The sequence below is a fragment of the Erythrolamprus reginae genome, chromosome 7, assembly GCF_031021105.1.
Source record: "Erythrolamprus reginae isolate rEryReg1 chromosome 7, rEryReg1.hap1, whole genome shotgun sequence".
Lineage (NCBI taxonomy): Eukaryota > Metazoa > Chordata > Lepidosauria > Squamata > Dipsadidae > Erythrolamprus > Erythrolamprus reginae.
Genome location: NC_091956.1, coordinates 41,184,960 through 41,207,002, shown reverse-complemented (window position 1 = coordinate 41,207,002; position 22,043 = coordinate 41,184,960). Strand labels below are relative to the sequence as shown.

The 22,043-nt window shown below is 44.3% G+C and overlaps 1 protein-coding gene across 4 annotated transcripts in view; it reads left to right on the top strand.

Annotated features, from left to right (window-relative positions):
* LCORL (ligand dependent nuclear receptor corepressor like) overlaps nt 1–20,832 on the top strand; it is a 299,948-nt gene extending 279,116 nt beyond the window's left edge. For all 4 annotated transcript variants that reach the window (XR_011559595.1, XM_070757381.1, XM_070757386.1 and 1 more), the window contains one exon: nt 14,108–20,832. Coding sequence is in view for 3 of the 4 variants with exons in the window: in XM_070757381.1 (XP_070613482.1) it covers nt 14,108–14,232 (125 nt within the window). In the remaining variant the exon portion in view is untranslated. The remainder of the gene's footprint in view (nt 1–14,107) is intronic.
* Nucleotides 20,833–22,043: the final 1,211 nt, after the last annotated feature.

Genomic DNA, 22,043 nt, shown 5'->3' with positions numbered 1-22,043 from the left:
CCAGAATGTCACCAGGAAGATTACCTTTTTTTTCTTTTCTTTTCCCAGTATAATCCATTTGGTCATCTGAAATTGCATTAAAATCCCCTATTATTATCATATTTTCAATTGATAACTCATTAATTTTTTCATGCAAATCTTTATAAAATTGTTTTTGATTATCATTTGGTGCATAAATTGAGACAATTGTAAGTGGTTTTGTTTCTAAATCTAATTGGGTACTATCAACATCCTTCCATCACTATCATTATATATTTCTTTAGATTCAATTAATTAATCAATATACATTGCTACTCCTCTTTTCTTTTGATTGGCCAAACTAGTGTATAGTTTTCCCAGTTTTGAGTTTTTAAGGAGACTTCTTTTTGATTTTTTAATGTAAACTTCTTGTAAAATATTTATCTGAGCTTTTTGTTTCGTAAGTTTAGTTAATACAGTGAACCCTCGATCATCGCGAGGGTTCCGTTCCAGGACCCCACGCGATGATCGATTTTTAGCGAAGTAGCGGTGCGGAAGTAAAAACACCATCTGCGCGTGCGCAGATGGTGTTTTTGCTTCTACTGCCGCCCGCCCTTCGCCCGCCCACCCCGTTGCTCGCGCAACGGCTTCCCTGGGTGCCCGCTCGCTTGGGAACATCCCAGCTCCGCTCCCCAGCTGGGAAGCGGATCTAGGGAGTCCCCACCGCGCGCGCGTTGCTGGGGAAAGCGCGCGCGCTTGGGAACATCCCAGCTCCGCTCCCCAGCTGGGAAGCGGATCTAGTGAGTCCCCACCGCGCGCGCGTTGCTGGGGAAAGCGCGCGCGCTTGGGAACATCCCAGCTCCGCTCCCCAGCTGGGAAGCGGATCTAGGGAGTCCCCACCCGCGCGCGCGTTGCTGGGGAAAGCGCGTGCGCTTGGGAACATCCCAGCTCCGCTCCCCAGCTGGGAAGCGGATCTAGGGAGTCCCCAAGCGCACGCGCTTTCCCCAGCAACGCGCGCGCGGTGGGGACTCCCTAGATCCGCTTCCCAGCTGGGGAGCGGAGCTGGGATGTTCCCAAGCGCGCGCGCTTTCCCCAGCAACGCGCGCGTGGTGGGGACTCCCTAGATCCGCTTCCCAGCTGGGGAGCGGAGCTAGGTTGCCCCAAGCTCGCGCGCGCCGCCCGCCCGCCCACGCTGTTGCCGGCTCCGCTTCCCAGCTGGGAAGCGGAGCTAGGGTGCCCCAACTACTAAGCTCGCGCTCCAGCCCACCGCCGCTGGGGTCTTACCGGGGCAAGAGGGGGAAGACCCAGGGAAGCCTCTGCCCGGCGGGGAAACTCCACCATCTACGCATGCGTGGAAGGGCACGCATGCGCAGATGGTGGAGTTTACTTCCGGGTTGAAAACTAGCGAAATAGCCCTTTCGCGATCCTTGAGGACGCGAAACTCGAGGGTTCACTGTACTTGATTTCTCTTCCTTGGGTTATTCAGTCCATTTATTTTATTTATTTATTATTTAGATTTGTATGCCGCCCCTCTCCGCAGACTCGGGGCGGCTCACAACAAGATTCAGCAAATCATGACAAATCCAAATAGATTTAAAATATTTAAAAAGATTTTAAAAGAACCCCATTTACTAACAAACACACACACAAACATACCATATATAAATTGAACATGCCCGGGGGAGGTGTTTCAGTTCCCCCATGCCTGACGGCAAAGGTGGGTTTTAAGGAGTTTACGGAAGGCAGGGAGAGTAGGGGCAGTCCTAATCTCTGGGGGGAGTTGGTTCCAGAGAGTCAGGGCCGCCACAGAGAAGGCTCTTCCCCTGGGGCCCGCCAACCGACATTGTTTAGTTGACGGGACCCGGAGAAGGCCCACTCTGTGGGACCTAATCGGTCGCTGGGATTCGTGCGGCAGAAGGTGGTCTCGGAGATATTCTGGTCCAGTGCCATGAAGGGCTTTAAAGGTCATAACCAACACTTTGAATTGTGACCGGAAATTGATCGGCAGCCAATGCAGACTGCGGAGTGATGGTGAAACATGGGCATACCTAGCTAAGTCCATGACTGCTCTCGCAGCTGCATTCTGCACGATCTGAAGTTTCCGAACACTTTTCAAAGGTAGCCCCATGTAGAGAGCATTACAGTAGTCGAACCTCGAGGTGATGAGGCCATGAGTGACTGTGAGCAATGAGTCCCGGTCCAGATAGGGCCGCAACTGGTGCACCAGGCGAACCTGGGCAAACGCCCCCCTCGCCACAGCTGAAAGATGTTTCTCTAATGTGAGCTGTGGATTGAGGAGGACGCCCAAGTTGCGGACCCTGTCCGAGGGGGTCAATAATTCCCCCCCCCAGGGTAATGGACGGACAGATGGGATTGTCCTTGGGAGGCAAAACCCACAGCCACTCCGTCTTATCCGGGTTGAGTTTGAGTCTGTTGACACCCATCCAGGCCCCAACAGCCTCCAGACACCGGCACATCACTTCCACTGCTTCGTTGACTGGACATGGGGTAGAGATGTAAAGCTGGGTATCATCAGCGTACTGATGATACCTCACCCCATGCCCTTGGATGATCTCACCCAGCGGTTTCATGTAGATATTAAATAGTAGGGGGGGGAGAGGACTGACCCCTGAGGCACCCCACAAGGGACAGACCTCGGAGTCGACCTCTGACCCCCCACTAACACCGACTGCGACCGACCGGAGAGGTAGGAGGAGAACCACTGAAGAACAGTGCCTCCCACCCCCAACCCCTCCAGCCGGTGCAGAAGGATACCATGGTCGATGTTATCGAAAGCCGCTGAGAGGTCAAGGAGCATCAGGACAGAGGATAAACCCCTGTCCCGGGCCCGCCAGAGATCATCCATCAACGCGACCAAAGCAGTTTCCGTGCTGTAACTGGCCCTGAAACCTGTTCTGTCTGGGTGCCCCCAGACTTCAACACCAACTGAAAAAAGCAGCCAGACACGCTGGTAAAAGCAAAGGCACTTTATAGTTTGAAAAACAAACACAGAGAAAAACCTGTTCTTCCCAACAGACAGGCTATGAGGCTTCACAGCAGAGTCATGACAGCCAGACAATACAGCAGACTTCTTGCTGGCACACACACCACTGTAGAGAATAAGACCCACGTCTTTCCCCCCAAGGTTTCAGCCTTCAGGGCCACAAACCAGAGTCAGAAACGCCAAAGATCACAGCCAGGTCCCAGGACTCCCAAAGATAATACTCCACAATACAGGAAGGGTGGGTTTGCCTTTTCAGCCTTTCTGGGGAGAACCACACCCAAACCCAGCTGTTGCCTATTTAGGGCTGGAAATACCTGGCTAATTGTCCCCTTCGTTGTGCTGCTCTTCTCTGCCTGAGATCGATGATGGCTTATGCATTTTCATCCAAGGACTCCAGGCTGCTTGCTGGGGAGAGCTCCACCCCGGGGGACTCAGGCTGTTCTCCCTCTCCCTCGGCCTGATATTCCTCCTCCCCGTCTGCCTGGGCCTCCTCCTCCTCCTCCTGTTCCTCATCCTCCCCCTCTGAGCATGGAGCCGGCAGAGGTTCAGCCATTCCCTGAGGAGCCTCAGACGGAATCACAACAAAACCCGACTGCTGGGGACCTAGATAATCGGCTTCTTCCAAGGACCATTGGAGCTGGAGTGCCACCACCTTTTCAACAGCCTTCCCCATAAAGGGAAGGTTGGAGACTGACGATAGTTATTAAGTACGGCTGGGTCCAGGGAAGGCTTCTTGAGGAGGGGGCGCACGAGCGCCTCTTTATAGAGTGTTGGAAAAACTCCCCTCCCCAAGGAAGCGTTGGTAATCTCCTGGACCCAGCTCCGTGTCACCTCCCTGCTGGCTGAAACCAACCAGGAGGGACACGGATCCAGTAAACAGGTGGCGGAACTCACAGCTCCAATGGCCTTGTCCACTTCATCAGGTGTCACCAGATCAAACTCTTCCCAGACAGGTGGACAAGTACGTGCCCCAGTCACCTCGACTGACTCGTTGTCAGTCGACTCTGTTTTCCAATTGGAGTCGAGGTTGGCCCGGATCTGAGCGATTTTATCAGCGAAAAACGTATTAAAATCCTCGGCACTGCTCTGCAAGGGCTCCCCAACTCCCCCCTGGTTAAGAAGGGAGCGGGTCACCCTAAACAGAGCGGCCGGGCGGGATTCCGCTGATGCAATCAAGGCGGCATGGTACGCGCATCTTGCCGCCTTGAGCGCCACTTTGTAAGTCTTAATAAAAGCTCTTACAAGTGTTCGATCGGATTCAGACCTACTCTTCCTCCATCGCTTCTCTAGACGTCTCTTTTGGCGTTTCAACTCCCGGAGCTCCTCGTTGAACCATGGAGCTCTATGGGGTCTAGCGCCACGGAGAGGTCGCAAAGGCGCAATCCGGTCAAGAGCCTCCACTGCAGCCTTGTTCCAGGCCTCCGCAAGAGACTCCGCCGAACTGTGGACGAGTGCCTCTGGAATAACCCCAAGCGCCGTCTGAAAGCCCTCTGGGTCCATCAGGCGTCTGGGGCGGAACATCTTAATTGGTTCCGCCTCCCTGCGGGGAAGGATTGGAACCAGGAAGTCAAGCCGTAGTAGGAAATGGTCTGACCATGGCAAAGGCAATGCTTCTAAGCCCCTTAGTCTCAGACCATTACTCAATTGCTCGGAAAGGAATACCATGTCAGGTGCGTGCCCTCCCTCGTGAGTTGGACCCTGTACTACTTGAGTCAGGTCCATGGCTGTCATGGTGGCCATGAACTCCTGTGCCAACCCAGAGGTTTCGCCGAGTGACGGCAGGTTGAAGTCCCCCAGGACAATAAGTCCGGGGAACTCCACCGCCAACCCGGCTACCTCCTCGAGTAGCACAAGCAGGGGTTTTGACACGCAGCTGGGAGGCAGGTACGTGAGAAATAAGCCCACCTGAACCCCTAAGTCCAACTTCAGCAAGAGAGACTCGCAACCCGCAATTTCCGTAGCAATGAGTCTACGTAGGCAAAGGCTCTCCCTGGCTATAATAGCCATTCCTCCCCCCCTTCCCTGGGGTCGAAGTTGATGCCATATCTGAAACCCAGCTGGGCAAATTTCAGACAGGAACACCTCCCTCTGGGCCCAGCCAGGTTTCAGTGATACATGCCAGGTCGGCCTCCTCATCCTGGATCATATCCCGGATGAGAAGAGCTTTATTTACCACCGACCTGGCATTAAGCAGCAGCAACCTGAGCCCAGGGCCAGAGTTACACTCATCACCAGTACCCAAGATTGGGCTCACGGAGCCAGAACAAGGGATCGTTATTAAGCAACGATCCCTTGTTCCCCTAGAACGGCTAACTCCGTGGGCCCCACTATATCTGCCTCTCCCCAGCAACACTGGAATATTCTGACCCTCTGCCACCCCAGAGATCGGTGCCCCTTCCTCTCCTGCCTCTCGAGCGTCAGGTGGGCCAAATCTATCATTCATACTGTTATCATTCATCTCATCCATACCGTAACCCCACCCACCCCCGCCATCCCAATCATACCAGCCATTCAACTCATGCACACAGGTATATCTATCCCAATCATCCATTAATTTAGAAACCCCAATAGTATTAAAAATAGATTAGATTAATAGCAATTTAAGAACACTAATAACACTAAAAATATATATAAAATATATATAATATAAGATAAAAAGGTTATATAATTATATAAATTAATTTTTGATAGTATAAAATCAGATCTTAATCATTATTTAATCATCAGCAATCAATCAGTCCAGGTGTGATGTTCCTTTAGGTCTTCATAGGGTCTTAAGGTCTTAAATCTACTTCATAGAGTCTTAAGGTCTTAAATCTACTGTCTTTTCAACTGTCTTTTTTAATCAATCCACAATTTACATTGACAGAGAATATTTTCAGGTCATGTGTCATCTTTATTTATAGTACCTTTTTTCTTCTTTTGGTTCTCGAAGTCGAGTTTCTAAAATTAACTCCTGTGAAGGCTGTGCTTGTTTCTGCTTCACAACTAGTGGTTCTTCCCCTCCACCACCTGTGGCCCCCATTGTGTCTTCACTACTCTTTGATTCGATCCGAATTTGTTCAACACTATCCAATCCGCTACGTCCAAGGAAGGAACTTGCTTGTTCCACACTTTCTATTCTCACTCTCGTTGATTGCCAAGTTAGAGTCAAGCCTTCTGGTATCAACCATCTAAAGACAATGTTCTTTCTGATTAAGATGCTTGTAAGGAAATAATATTGTCTTCTACTCTCTCGAACTCTCTTCGGAACTTGTTTCAGGATCGTGATTTCTTTTCCATTACGTTGAAAGGTCTTGTTTTTTGTCAGTCTCAGTATCTCGTCTTTGATGGTTCTTCTTGAGAACTTAATGTGGACTTCTCTAGGTAGGTTATGGCGCCTTACATAGCCAGTCTGGACTCGGTAAACTTCATCGATTTCTCTTATCAGTTCTGCTGGATCTGCCTGCATGATGCCTCCCATGACTTCTGCCATTTTTGCAGGCAGATCTTCATCTGTTTCTTCATCGATGTTTTGAAACCTCAAACCATGTGATGCAGATTGGAGTTCTAAGTTGGTTATTGCAATGTCAAAGTCTCTGCGGGCTGCATAATTGCGGTCTTCATATTCTTCCACTCTCTGTCCCATAATTTGAATTTTTCCTTCTGTCACTTGTATTCTTTTTTCACTGTCTTCTAAATTTTGTTGCATGACTTTTATATTTCCATCCATTTCGGCAATGTTCCCTTTCACTTCAGCTAATTCGGTTTTAAGTTCAGCAATTTCTTTTTTAATTTCATCTTTCATCTCCTTCATCTCCTGTCTCATCTCTTGCTTCATTTCTTGTAGGTACATTTTCATTTCTTTGTTTGTGTCAAGTTGAGTTTTTGCCTGAGTTTGTGACTCTTGGATGCCGGCTAATGCTTCTTGAATAATCTGGAAGTTAGGATCCATCATTGGCTTTTCTTTTTCTTTTTCTTTCTCTTTAGCCAACATTGTGGTTACAGTCCTTTGTTGTAATGGTGATGAAATTGGGGAGACTTTGGGTGTAGAGGTTGAAATTGAAGCAGGTGTAGTTGTTTGTTTTCGCATTGTTGTTGTAGTCAACGAGGTCACACTTTGTGCCCTGTAGGAACCTTTCATAGTCCAAAATTCTATTTCTATTTTATTTAACAATTATTTAAGTCTAAATCTTATATACTCTTAATAATTTTAATAAAAAAAGAAGAAGAAAGGGTTTACATCTACAATACTAGTTGACAAGAAAATTAAACGTACCAGTTCAATTCAATTAATACAATAATTAATTATTTGAATTAATTAAAAAGGAAAGAAAAGGGGGGTAAGAGGGCAAAAGGAAAAAAGAATAATTCAGTCTTTTAAATTCCTAAACTCCTTAAAAAGGGGATCAGGTGGGGAAGGGAAGAAAGCAGAGTTTCTAGCTCATAGTTAATTAGTAATAAAGAAAGGAAAAAAATATATAATTATAATAAAAGAATTAATTAAAAAAGATAAAAAGGGAAAGAAAGAAAAAACAAAGAGAAAAAAAGGAAGAAGGGAAAAAGAGGTGAAAAGGAAAAAAACTTATTTAAAAGAAAATATTTAACACAAATAAAAAAAGTTTCTTAAAAAATTATTTTTGATATTTAAAAAATATAAAAGAATATATGTAAAAAAGGTAATAAAAATAAGGTAATAACAATCACACCATTAATTAAAAATGAAAATAGGAAAGGAAAAAATATCAAAAATCTAAAAGAAAAATCCAAAGAGAAAAAAAAATCTATTAAGTCCAAATATACCCAATATAGGTTACGCTTTAATAAAAACATCCAAAAAGTATTCCAAAGTCAATGTCAAATATAATATCCAGATTGGAATGATTATAAAATAATTTTAGAAATAAAATCTGTATCTTATTGCATAAAAGGATAAAAGGGAAGAAAGAAAGAAAGAAAAATATCCTTACACCTCCAGCTTCGTATTGAAAAAAATAGTCCCTCTAAGTCCCACAAAGTCCAAAAAGAAAGGAAGAAAAAATTGGGAAAAAAAGTGAAAGAAAAATTATAAAAATAAAAAAATAAGATGAGCTATCCAAAATTTATTCCAAATAATTATAACCTCCGTGTAATTCCGTTCAAATAAGATAATTTCAGTTCAATCCATATGATTGTGTATTCAGTTCCTTTAATATATTTTTACTTCATCTAATCAAATAATTGTCAAATCATTCTTAATTATCAGGGAAAAAATGTAATTAATTTAATTAAATTTTTAAAAAATGAATAACAATAAGAAAAAAGAGATAAAAGCTCCACACTATAATCTTAAAGTTGAAGAAAGAAAAGTTATACTACTCAGTTTAACAAAGGCAAGTAGTTCTGGCTGTTCTTCTTTTCCGCGTATGGATATCACTTACAGTTTTTTTTCTTTATGTTCGCCTTCAATACCTTCTTTTCAGAGCTTTCTCCAACACCAAAAGATTTCCGTGAAGTGCTGTCAATCTTATTTATCTGCCGATCTGCTTCCTTGTAGACTTCTTATTCTATTCTTTAAACTTCCGCTATCGGTGATCGCTATGGCTGCGCCCAGACGGCCGTCCGGTCGCAGTTCTTCATTCCTGCAGCTGCAGGGCTGTCCCTAACCCCCGGGGTTGCGGTGATCCGTCCTGGGGGGTCCAGGAGACCCCCTGTCCTGAGCCGACCCCTCCGGGTGTCAGCACAACGCAAAACGGCGTCCTGCAGGGTGAAAAAGGAGGCCATGGAGCCGGAGCTTGGCTTCCGCACCTCCGGCCCGATCGAGCTCCACCCGGAAGTCACCTTCTCCTTTTCTTAACATGATCTGTAAGACTATCCTTTTCTTTCTTTTTCTTTCGAGACTTCTGAGAAGAATGGAGCAGTTTTGGCTCTTATTTTTTGTTGTGTGTCTTTGTTTGTGTCTTTGTTTGGTGTTGAAAATTAAAAATCAATTTAAAAAAACTTTTTAAAAAAGGATTCCAAGATACCTCTCTCAGTTACTGCTTTTGAACCAGACTTCACTTAATCTGCACTTGTATATTTGGTTTGTCTTGCCCAAATTTAAAACCTTACATTTCTCTACATTGAATTTCATTTTAACAGAATAAAAGAGTTGGAAGGGATCTTGTAGGTCACCTAGTCCAACCCCCCTATGCAAACAGGAGACCCTACATCATTTCTGACAGATGGCAGTCCAGCCTCTTCTTGAAAGCTTCCAGTGATTAAGCTTCCACAACTTCTGATGGCAAGCTGTTCCATTGGTTGATTGTTCTCACAAAAGAATTCTCTTTATTTCTAGGTTGAATCTTCTTGACTAGTTTCCATCTATTATTCCTTCAAATGCTTTGAAAAATAGTTTGACCCCCTCCTGTCTGTAACAGCCCTTCCTATACTGGACTATTGCTATCATGTCTTGCATGGTCCTTTCTTCACTAGACTAGCCATGCCCAATTCCTGGAACTATTCATCGTATGTTTCAACCTCCAGTTCCCCAAGTGTTCTGCCGGTGTGTCTCAACTGCCCGTAATTACAGGGTAATTAGTCCAGGAAGACACACACCACATGATAAAAGGAAAAGCCAAAGGTTTTTATAAACAGAAAAACAGAAACAGCTCCCTTTTTAAATGTCAAAGGGATTTTCTGGTACACACAAGGCAAGGTTAAATGCAGTCCAATTGCTCACCCAATAACTGGGAAATTGAGTCCAATTCTAAAGTCCAGAGAGTCCACACACACAATCCTGAACAGCAAAAACCACGATCTTGATGAAACAATGAATCAGATAAACTGCCATGAGGCTAAAACACCAGGCTGCACTTTTATCTGTAGCACTAATTTCAGCAGCCCCACCCAACCACAGGTGGCCTCATTTTATCTTGTAATAATCCTTCAGTTGTTGTGTCCTATGCATCACTCTACGCATGCGTGGATGTGTCATTAATTCTTGTTTAGAATCCAGGGATGATACAGATGACTGATCTCCTCCTGGGCTGTCTGCCAAACTCCGCTCTTCCCTGTCACTCACGCTTCCTTGGTCAGAGGAGACTTCGTTGGCAGATTCTACTGGGAGCAAAACAGGCCTGTGGCATGTGGATGTCTCCCCCACATCCACCTTCACATTCCTTGGGCAGGAGCTGGGCCAGAGCTAACCACAACACCTAAGTATCCTGGTTGCTCTTCTCTGCACTTTTTCTAGAGTCTCAACATATTTTTATAGTGTGATAATGCAGTATTCTTACTAAGGTTTTATAGAATGGTATTAGCAGCTCACTTGATCTTGATTGAATCCCCCTCTTAATGCAATTTAGGATTGCATTACCTTTTTTGGCTGACAGTGGACATTGTTGGCTCATGTTTAATTGGTTGTCCACTAATATTCCAAAATCGTTCTCATAGTTACTGCTATCAAGCCTGATTTTTCCCAATCTAGTCAAAATTTGACTAGATTTCAAATTTTATAAGTTCCCCTACTATTCCCTCTTCTAAATCATTTATGAAGATATTGAAAAGTACTGGACCTAAGATGGAACCTTGTGGTATCTCACTGCTTACTTCTCTCCATATAGACGTAGTACTCATTGAGTATGATTACAAATCCATTTGATGGTGATGTTATCTATCGCACTTTTTTCCAGCTTATCAAGAAGTAAGTATTTTTTTAGATATGGCCCAGCAGTCTATCTTTTAGGGTGTTGAATATTCCTGCCAGTTTAGTTGTCAGGCACAAAGTCATTATGTGAGGTTTGCCTGACACAGTTAGCAGCGATAGAGAAATGGGAGGGGTGAGAGAGAGAGAGAGATTTATACTACCACACATTCCTTTATGCAGAGTCCAAGGTTAACTGAACAAAAGAAGGTACCAAAAATCCCTGCACCAGATTGGTCCACATGATTGCACTTGTGGGTGGGGGATATGATATGAACTTTAACCTAGATTAAATCATAAGGGAATTTTAGAGTTGAAATGACCGTGATGAATCCAGTATGGCTTTGTTAATAAATCAAACCATGTGTGAAAGCATAGGAGTGGAAATTGATTTATTTCTCAGATGCTATTTGATTCGCTGACATACAATTCCAACTTGTCTGTAAATTTGATGAGTTCCCCTTTTGTTCCCTCTACTAAGACGTTTATGAAAATGTTGAAGAATACTGGGCCTAAAACAAGAACCTTACAGTACCTTATTGCTTACTTCCCTTCATGTAGATGTATTGCATTAAAGGACTACATCTTGAGTGAAGTTTGTCAGACAGTTACAAATCCATCTGGTGGTGGTGGTGATGATGATGATGATGATAATAATAATAGTAATAATAATAATAATAATAATAATAATAATAATAATAATTATTATTATTATTATTATATTTGTATGCCGCCCCTCTCCGCAGGCTCGAGGTGGCTGACAAGAATAATAACAATGTGACAATGTGACAAATCTAATATTTAAAAGAAAGCATCTAAAAACCCACCATTTAAAAACCATACAACACAAGCATACCATACATAAAACTATATAAGCCTGGGTTATGCTGTCTGTCCCACATTTTTCTAGTTTATCAACAAATAGTTTGTGGTCTACTTTGTCAAATGCTTTACTGAAATCCCAGTATATAATGCCCACTCCATTTTGCTGGTCCACTAATTTAGACACTTAGTCAATTAATGAAATAAGATATGTTTGAGATTATCTGTTTTTGACAAACCAACATTGGCTTCTGGTTATAACTTTGTTTTTTCTAGGCAATTTCATTAGTTACTCTATAGAAGGGTTCCCCAAACTTTTTACACAGGGGGCCAGTTCACTGTCCCTCAAACTGTTGGAGGGCCGGATTATTAAAAAATCCTGCGGTTTTCTTAACACTGCCCTGGGGGAGGAGGAGGAGGCAAAGTGGAGCAAGTCCCCAATTCCTTACTCAGCTTTCTCTTTCTCTTCCTTCCTCTCATTTTTTCTCTCTCTCTCTCACTCTCTATCTTTCCCTCTTTTTTCTCTTTCTTTTTCTCTGTCCCTCTCTTTCTCTCTTGTTTTCTTTTTTCTCTTGTTTTCTCTCACTCACTCTCTTTCTATCTCTCTATCTTCCTTTCCCTCTCTATATCTCCCTCTTTCTTTCTCTCTCTCTCTCTCTTGCTTTCTCTCTCACTTTTTGTTTTCTTTCTCTCTCACTCTTCATTTTCTTTCTCTCTTGCTTTCTTTCTCTCTTGTTCTCTCTTGCTATCTCTTTCTCTGTCCCTCTCTCTCTCAGACTCTTTCTCGTTTTCTTTCTCTCTCTTGCTTTCTTCTTCTCTCTTGTTCTCTCTCTTGCTTTCTCTCTATCTCTCCCCCCTCTCTTTCTCTCTCTTTCTCTCTCTTTCTATCTCACTCTGTCTGTTGCTCTCTCTCTCACTCACTCACTTTCTCTCTCTCTTGTTCTCTCTTTCTCTCTCTTGCTTTCTTCTCTGTGGAGGCCGGCGAAGTTTTTTTAAATTTTGAATGGTGCCGCATGTGCGCGTGCGCTCCCTGTCCCCCTGCCAGCTCTCCTGGGGGGGCAGGGAGGCTTGGCACCGGCACATCCGCAGGGGGCAGGGGTGAGGGCGGCCGCGGCTCCCTTTCCTTCTCCCACCACCTATGTCTACGGTCGGCACCTCTTGCCAAGCCAGCGGCCATCACTGCAGGTTCCTCAGGTGGGAGCTGCCACTTCCCTCCGGGCAGCCCAGCCAGGCGGCCTTAGAAGGTGCAATAATCTCTGCACTGGATACGGCCACCTGGCTGGGCTGTCCAGAGGGAAGTGGCAGCTCCCACCCTGTTCTGTCTGGGTTTTCCCAGACCTCAACACCAACTGAAAAAACAGCCAGACACTCTGGTAAAAGCCAAAAGTATTTTATAGCTGGAAAAAATAAGCACAAAGGAAAACCTGTCTTCACAACAGACAGGCTATAATACGTTACAGCAGGGTCCTGATGTCCAGTCAATACCACAAGCTTCTTGCTGGCACACACCCCCAAGGTTTCAATAGTCCAAGGCACAAACCAGGATTGTAAGCCACCAAAGTTCACAGACAGGTCTCACGAATCTCCAAGATAAAACTCCACAAGCCAGGAAGGGTGGGTCCGCCTTTTATCCTTTCCCAAGAGCACCACACCCAAACCCAGCTGTGACCTCTAATGCTGGAAATACTTAGCCAATTGAGTCCGTCTCTGATTAGCTCTCCTTTGTCGCATATCTATGATGTCTTGAGCATTTTCCCCTAAGGAATCCAGGCTGCTTGCTGGGGAGAACTCCCCCTGGTGGGACTCTGGCTGTCCTTCTTCTTCAGCCTGGGATTCCTCTTCCTCGTCCGTCTGCACCTCCTGTTCCTCAGCCTCTCCCTCTGAGCTGGAAACCGACAGAAGGTCAGCCATTCCCGGAGGGGTCCCAGACTGAACCACAACACACCCGAGGAACCTGCGGTGACGGCCGCCAGCAGTAGACATAGGTGGTGGGAGAAGGAAAGGGAGCCGTGGCCACCCCCGCCCACCATGGATGTGCGGTGCTGAGCCTCCCCACCCCAGGCGGGCTGGCAGGGGAATGGGGAGCGCACATGCACGTGTGCGACATTCAAAATAAGAAAAACCTTTGCTGGCCTCTGCACTTTCGTCGCTCCCTGCCCCCAACTCCAACGCCCGGCTCCTTTGCATGGCCTTGGAAAAGGCTGCGCGGGGGGTTGTTTTTGCACGCACATGTGTGTAAAATCTCATGCGGTGCCACGGGTCGGATAAATGGCTTCAGTGGGCTGCATGCGTCCTGCGGGCCGGAGTTTGGGGAATCAATTCATTATGATTTAAGTTGAATTGTAGTTAATAAACAGGTGACAATTATTCTTGGCATCATCTTACATTTTTATAAATATTCCCAATGGAAAAAAAATGAGTTTTGGCTATCTAGTCAGGTTTTGCCATTAATGTTAGTAGGATAATTAAAAACATGCTTAAATTTCTGATTAAAATCTCTGGATTTGAAAAGATTGGGACTCTGCTAAATTACAACCTAACATTTTCTTAAGGAAAACTAGCATTGAATAGAAGTTATAAATACATTATTCTCAATTTGTATCATTTCAATTTTTTCCTTCCAGATTTGTAATGTGAAGAAATTGCAAATTAGGTTATCATAACGTCTTCCTTTCTTTTAGGTCCTCTTAAACCTGTTGGGCTGCCTTTGCTGGGTGGACTTGCTAGCAGAGCTGTTGAATTCTCCATGATCCCATTCAAATTGCCTCTCCATGGAAGCTCTCAAGTAAATCCCATGAATTGTTAAAATGAATTCATCTGTCATCATCCCAGAGAAGCATGCAGTACTGTGAATGATTGTCAAACTGAGCAAGTCATTGCTGTACTAACTAAACAAAACTGCTTTGAAGAGCTAAACACTAAAACTCCTTCCTGGAGGCTGTATCGAATTGAAATTGTTGCAAGATGGGCTAAGAGTTATTTCTGCTGATGCACAAATTAGTAACAAGCTTGCATATAGGATGGTGTCCATGTTGATGTGAAGGATCAAAGGACTGTTTCCTTGGGATGTGCCAACAAAATATCTCAAGAATGCTAACCATTCATATGGTTGCATATTGGCTTCCAAATGTTATCCCACCCCCAGTGAGTAATAGTACAATGGAACTTCTTTTCTCTTTATTTGTGACAAGTTGTATGCATGTTAAGATATCCATCTTAAGATTCAATAAGAAGGATTAAAAGGAATCCACGTAGCAGAATACATCGGGGCAAATTCAGAAACCTTGGGATAGCCTTATTTTTCCATTATGTGTTAATAATGGCCTATTAATTTGCAGAGTGTCCTAAAAACTGCCCCTATGGTGGACAGCACAACTGATAATTTGTCCTTGAGGTCTTGTATTTTTTCTGAAATAGACTTAGAGGAATAATGAGTTACCGAAAGCAAGACAGGCGTTAGCGTTCTGGGGAAAAAGAGAAAACCAATATAAGACCTAAAGTTTGAGAAACATTTACCCCAGTTTATGGATGTAGTTCAAAGCCAAGAGATTCAGTGAGTTCTCATGAACATTACGATAACATTCTGTTGGTATGTTAGTGGCAGCCTATTTCTATTTCCAGATTTCTCTTGTTACATCAGGGTTCTAGTAAGTATAAAATGCAATCAGAAAGCACTAGATGTTTTTTAAATTATTTTATCTTAGGTGTATGGAGGCTGATAATGTGTACCACTTGGAAGTTGTAGGGTATATCAATGATATTTCTAGTAAGAAATCTGCCTCTATGTCAAATTCCTAGTCATATTTTGCACTCTCTTGGTTACCCTTTGGTGGATTGCACAAATTTCAAAAGAATTTAGCTTTGGAAAATATGATTTAGGCACTAGGGAAAAGAAAATGTCACCACTGTGGAAGATGAAAGCTAATCTTATTTGTCCTCTCTCCAGAGACAGGCCTGCCAGACTGTCATCAGATAGCTAATCAATTATACAGAGTTTCATTGGTGTTGTACTTTGCAGAGGTGTTTGTCAGCTGCCACAGTCAGAATTTAGGATAAAAATCAGAACTGGAAGCATCATAGCGAAAGCAAAGTCTGAAGAAAAAGGTGCGATACATGCATATATCAAAACCCCTTTTCCATCCCCCTTGGGAAAATGCCCAATCCCTAGTGTCCATGACTGTCAGGTGGATATATCTTCATCCCACATCACATTTATGGAATGTACATTGAAAATGAAAATTATCTCTCTTCATAGGGCCTCCTGCACTCTTCCCTCACCCCTCCTACTACCCCTCCCTGTTTCTATTGGCAACCAAGCGTAGAGATGCAGCAACATAAGCAAAGGTTGACATTCGGACCTCCTGGAACAGGGACTTTAGTCCTAAAAGAAGACAAAAGAAAACAAAAAGGCAACAAATAATATATACAAATATACATTAGGGTTTATCAGGGTACTTCGCTCTAAACCGATCTATTTCCCTCTGGGCATTCATGTGTTTCTCTTTGACCAACTCAGCATGAGATGCAGGGAAATGTTTCCATGCCACTAGGTACTGAATCCTCCCTTTATGCTTCCTAGAATCAAGAACCTCTTTAACCTCAAAATGTTGCTCTCCTTCGATGAGCAAAGGTGAAGGGGGATCTGCTTGAGCAGGACGCAAGTCGGATGTGTGTTCCGGTTTAAGTAAACTAACATGGAACACTGGGTGAATCTTCCTTAGCATTTTTGGCAGATCCAACTTCATAGCTACCGAATTCACCACCTGCACAATTGGGAAAGGACCCACATATTTGGCTCCCAACTTCTTCGACTTTTGAGTGGACCTTAACAACTTTGTGGAGAGATAAACTCTATCCCCCACTTTATAATCCACTGCAGCCCTCCTTTTCTTGTTGGCCTGCACCTTATGGGTATCATGAGCCTCATCCAGAGTCTTAGGAGCTACTGGCCAATTCGCTTTCAACAGCATTACCCATTCCTTTAAAGAAGGATGTCTAGGCTCATCCTGGGGTAACTCCAGAATGGGTACAAAATCTTGGCCGGTTACCAATTTAAAAGGAGTGAATCCTGTGCTACTATGTAGCAAGTTGTTATATGCAACCTCTGCAAACGGTAACAGTTTGCTCCAATTATCCTGGTGATAATTCAAATAACACCGAAGGTACTGCTCTAATATAGAGTTAGCCTGTTCACAGCCACCATTCGTTTGGGGGAGGGGGGGCAAACTCAACCCTTGCTTGGTACCTATTAAACCCAAAAACACTTTCCAAAAATCCGAGCTGTAAGCGTGGGTTTCTCGGAGCTTGACCTGGCACCTTTCCTTGAGCCCCGTTCCCCCCCCAAGGGGGAGCTCCCCTCCTGCTGGCCCCTCAGGAGGTAAATCTCCACCTCTGCCAACTGATTTCAGTTTTGTTCTGGCTTTTCTCTCTGCTTGAAGATCCTCAAAGCATGCTCTACGAACCATCATAAACTCATTAAAATTCCTGAAGGCAGGTCCCTTTGTTCATGGAAGGAAACCATCCAATCCATTGCTTTTCCATTGAGAGCGCAGGTGACCACCCTCACACGGGCTGGGTCATTTGGGAACTCATCCTCATAGTCCTCCATGTACTGATTTACTTGGGCCAAGAAATATCTCAGGCCTCCTGGTGCCCCATCGTATCGCTGAGTAAAGGGAGGGGCATTAGGTGCTCTTTGCCTTTGAGTCTCCCCCCCCCCTGCTCTGTTCGCCCAGGTGGGGGGGAGCTTTGGTCTCGCGCCGGAGGGGAGGCTTGGGTTATTGCCCTCTGCTGCATTCCCTGTCCTGAGGGCCCAGCTGTATCTTCCTCCTCCCCCTCCTCCTCACTCGTGGGGACTTTTAGATTACTCTGACTTCTCTTCTCAATCACTGCTAGGGCTTCCTTGATTCCCGTTACAAGGTCGGCTAACAGTTGGCTTTCCTGGCTGATCCCCCCCCCCCTTTTTCCTTCTTTTGTTTCTTATGATGGGTCACATTTGCATCAGAAAACAGAGGCTCATCCTCAAATATGCGACTTACTTCGACTCCTGTGGACCATTTGGGGGCTCTCTGCGCTGGCTCGGCTTGAGGCTGGTCCTCACCGCTTGGCCCCAAATCTTCCTCTTTTTGGAGTAGGGGGGGGAGAAGGACTCTTGAAGGTGGTGTCGTCCTCAGACTGGTCCTCTCCGTTTTCATGCCGGGACATAGTTGCCAGTCCCTGGTAGAAATAATTCTCCAGGAATGACTGTAAAAGGCAGACTTTGCTTAATGTCAGCTGCCACAGTCAGAATTTCAGATAAATAAAACTCAGAGTCCTTTTTAAAGGTTCAAAAGTGAATTTATTAAAATCAGAACTGGGAGCATCATAGCGAAAGCAAAGTCTGAAGAAAAAGGCGCGATACATGCATATATCAAAACCCCTTTTCCAACCCCCTTGGAAAAATGCTCAATCCCTAGTGTCCATGACTGTCAGGTGGATATATCTTAATCCCATGTCACATTTATGGAATGTACTTCTAACGATCTCCTCCTGGTACCGAGGAAAACAAAGCTTATCTCTCTTCATAGGGCCTCCTACACTCTTCCCTCCCCCTCGCCCTTCCTACTACCCCTCCCTGTTTCTTTTGGCAACCAGGCATAGAGATGCAGCAACATAAGCGAAGGTTGACAGTGTTACTCTTTTCTCCGGAGATATCTGCACAGGCATATCAGAAAGACTAGTGCAAGAGAGGCTAATGCACACACATATTTCTTGGATAGTGTTTCTTTAATATTTGAGTAATGCAATCTGCTTTGTGTTAACTTTGCGTAAGAAACTGACTTTTAAAGTTCATGGCCAATTCACAGTATGTAACTATAGGAGGCAAATAGCAGTGTTTCAATATCTAAGGGGTTGCCACTAGGAAGGGGAGCCAACCTATTCTCCAGGGCAAGAAGCATTGCATGGAAACTAATCAAGAAGAGAAGCAACCTAGAACTAAGGAGAAATTTCCTGACAGAACAATTAATCAGTGGAATAACTTGCCTCCAGAAGTTGTGGATGCTCCAACACTGGAAGTTTTTAACCAGATGTTGGATAACCATCTGTCTGAAGTAGTGTAGGGTTTTCTGTCCGAGCAGGGAGTTGGACTGGAAGACCTCCAAGCTCCCTTCCAACTTTTGTTTTGTTATTCAAATTACATTTGTAAACTAGATTCTTATTTTTTTTATTTAATCAATGCTCTTCTTCCTGGTCCTCAAGATTATTCCTTGAGGACCAGGAATGTTCCAGGGAAAAATGACCATTATATTACCTTCTAAACTAGCAATTCCTTGCTAGAGTTGCACTTGAGTGTATCAGGAAAGTTCAACTCTTCCCTGCCAGGCCAAAATTGACAAGAGAAGGAATATTTCTGCTGGATGGGGAATTCTGGGAGTTGAGGTCCATGCATCTTCAAGTTGCAATGGTTGAGGAACACTGTTCTGTTTTAGCAGTGCATCTTTTCAGGCAAGAGGAGATTAGATTTAATTTGCATAATGTAAAAATAGACTTTGAAAGTCACTGAATGATTGTTCATTTTGTTTTGAACTGCTTGGCTCAAGGCATTACAAGTTGTCCTCGACTTTTGACCACAATCGAGCCCAAAATTTATGTTGTTAAATAAGAGAGTTACAACCTTTCTTGCCCCAGTTCTTAAGTGAAAGACTGCAGTTATTAAGTTAGTAAGTTAATTTGGCTTCCCCATTGTCTTTGCTTCTCAGAAAGTCACAAAAAGTGATCACACAGCCCTAAGACATTGCAACTGACAGATATAAATCAGTTGTCAAGTGTCCAAATTTTGATCATGTGAACATGGGGATGCTACAACAGACATAAGTAAGGAAAACGGTCATGTGACTTTTTTTCAAAAAGTGTTACAACTTCAAATGGTCACTAAATGAACTGTTATAAGTCAAGGATTACCTGTATCTATCAGTGTGTATGTGTGTGTGTCTGTAGTCTGTCTTTCCTTAAACCTGAAGCAATATGAATTGATTATGGATTAAGTTTCATAATACATGTACTCCTCGACTTACAACCATTTGTTTAGTGACTATTTGAATGACATTGTGTGCTTTTCATGCTTAGAACCATAGCAGCAGCTCTATGGTCATGTGATCAAAACTCACCCACTTGACAACTGGCATGTATTCATGACTGTTGCAGTGTCTCACAGTTATATGATCATCTTTTGCAACCTTCTGATAAGCAAAGTCAATGGGAAAGCTAGATTCACTTAACAGCCATGTTAAGTATAGTGATTCACTTAACAATGGTGGCAAGAAAGGGCAAAACAACTGTTCCTTAGCAACAGACATTTTGGGCTCAACTGTGGTTGAAAGTCAATTATTGCCTTTAACGCTGACTAGCTGATTTGGCTCACACAAAGGCTCTGGGAGGACACCTGACTTCCCAGCTACAGGGAAGCCTTTGGAGCCTGGGGAGGGTGAAACACGACCTTACTGGGCCTACCAGAAGTTGGGAAACAGACCATTTTCAGCCTCCACAGGGTGGGGGAAAGCTGTTTTTGCCTTGCCTAGGCATTGACTTATAGGTGTGGGTACTCGCACATGCACGATAGTGCTTACGTACGCTCTTTCGGCACCCAGGAAAAAAAGGTTCGCCAACACTGTCCTAGGTTCTATGTTCTAATTCCAAACTGATGGATTATATGCAATCATCTAAAGTGAAAAAGTCTTTTGAAATTGCCTGTAGAAGGTTTGAACTATACTGCATTGTTCCCCAACTTTTCCAGATATGGCAATCTGGCATGGGGTGGGGATGAAGAAGGGAAGGGTTTGTGTAGGCAGGTTTACACATGCATAGCTTTATTTGTGTGAGCAGCAATGAGTGCAGGCAATGCTTGTGCAAGTGGAGCTGAGCACCAGTACTTGCCGCGCACATGAGTGTGGCTGTGATGCCAATGTCCACTGTTTTTGCAAGTGCCAGTGCCTGTCACTTGCACAGTTTAGGCTGTGTGCACCAGCACATCACTCACATGGCACAATTGCAAATAAGTCACATAGCCCACATGTTGGGGAACCTTGCTCTAATGCAGTGTTTCCCAACCTTGGCAACTTGAAGATATTTGGACTTCAACTCCCAGAATTCCCCAGCCAGCGAAATATCTTCAAGTTGCCAAGGTTGGAAAACACTGCTCTAATGAATACGTTCTGGCTTTGTCTAATGTTTTTGAATAAAAAGGAAACTCATTCCATGGCAGTCAATATATTACTTTTTTCTATTTCTTTGATTCTATCATGGGCTTCAATTGTACAGTTGTATAGGCATATTATCTGATAACCCTGAATTAGCATTTGAATAACTACCTACAGTACATATAGTTGAATTCATTTATACATGAGGCACCCAAGCAAATCACCAAAAACCAATTTACTGCTCACTTGTTCTCTCCTACAAAAGTTCAGCCATACATGGGAAAGATATGAGGCTAATTATTATTGAGGTATAATTAATAGAATTGCAAATTGAGTAATTGTCAAGCGTCAGTAAAATCAAGAGATCCGGGCAGTTCAAATGGGTATACAGTGATCCCTCGATTATCGCGAGGGTTCCGTTCCAAGACCCCTCGCGATAATCGATTTTTCGCGATATAGTGTTGCGGAAGTAAAAACACCATCTGTGCATGCGCGCCCTTTTTTTCCATGGCCGCGCATGCGCAGATGGTGTTTTTACTTCCGCACCTGGAAGACCCAGGGAAGGTTCCTTCCGCCGCCCAGCAGCTGATCTGCTCGGCAGCGTCGCAGCAGCGAGGAGCCGTAGATCGGGGTTTCCCCTTTGCGTGGGCGGTGGGGAAGACCCAGGGAAGGTTCCTTCGGCCACCCAGCAGCTGATCTGCTCGGCAGCGCCGCATCAGCGAGGAGCCGAAGATCCGGGTTTCCCCGCCGCCCACGCAAAGGGGAAACCCGGATCTTCAGCTCCTCGCTGCTGCGGCGCTGCCGAGCAGATCAGCTGCTGGGCGGCCGAAGGAACCTTCCCTGGGTCTTCCCCGCCGCCCACGCGCCGCTCGAGAGCAAGAGGGGGAGAGATAGAGAAAGAGAGAGAAGGAAAGAAAGAGATGAGAGAGGGAGGAAGAGAGTGTGAGAGAGGAAGAAGCAAGATAAAGAGAGAGAGAAAGAAAGATGAGAAAGGAAGAGAGTGACGTCATCGGGTGGGAAAATATTTTTAATTAATATTTTTTGAAAAATTGTGATATAGCGTTTCGCGAAGATCGAGATCGCGAAAATCGAGGGATCACTGTATTGCAAGCTTAAACATCTCTACAAGAATCTGAACTACTAACACCCATGCAAATTGGTGGTTGATAAGAGTCACAGGAATTCAAGGTAGGCTGGTCTTGGATCTATTGTGGGCATGAAGGGCTCAGCCTGGTCATCTGTACTACTGTAATACTAATAGAGTATTCCTGTGTCCGGGATTGACTAACATTTTCTCTAGAAAAGCATAGCTTTTTCTGCTTTTAAAAATGTAAGTAAAATTGTGACTGCTGTTTAATTAGGTATAGAAAGAAGCCACACTTTTTTCAATCGGAAAATATTGGTAATATTAAATGGCATCTGTCAGTAGTGGGCTTCTTTT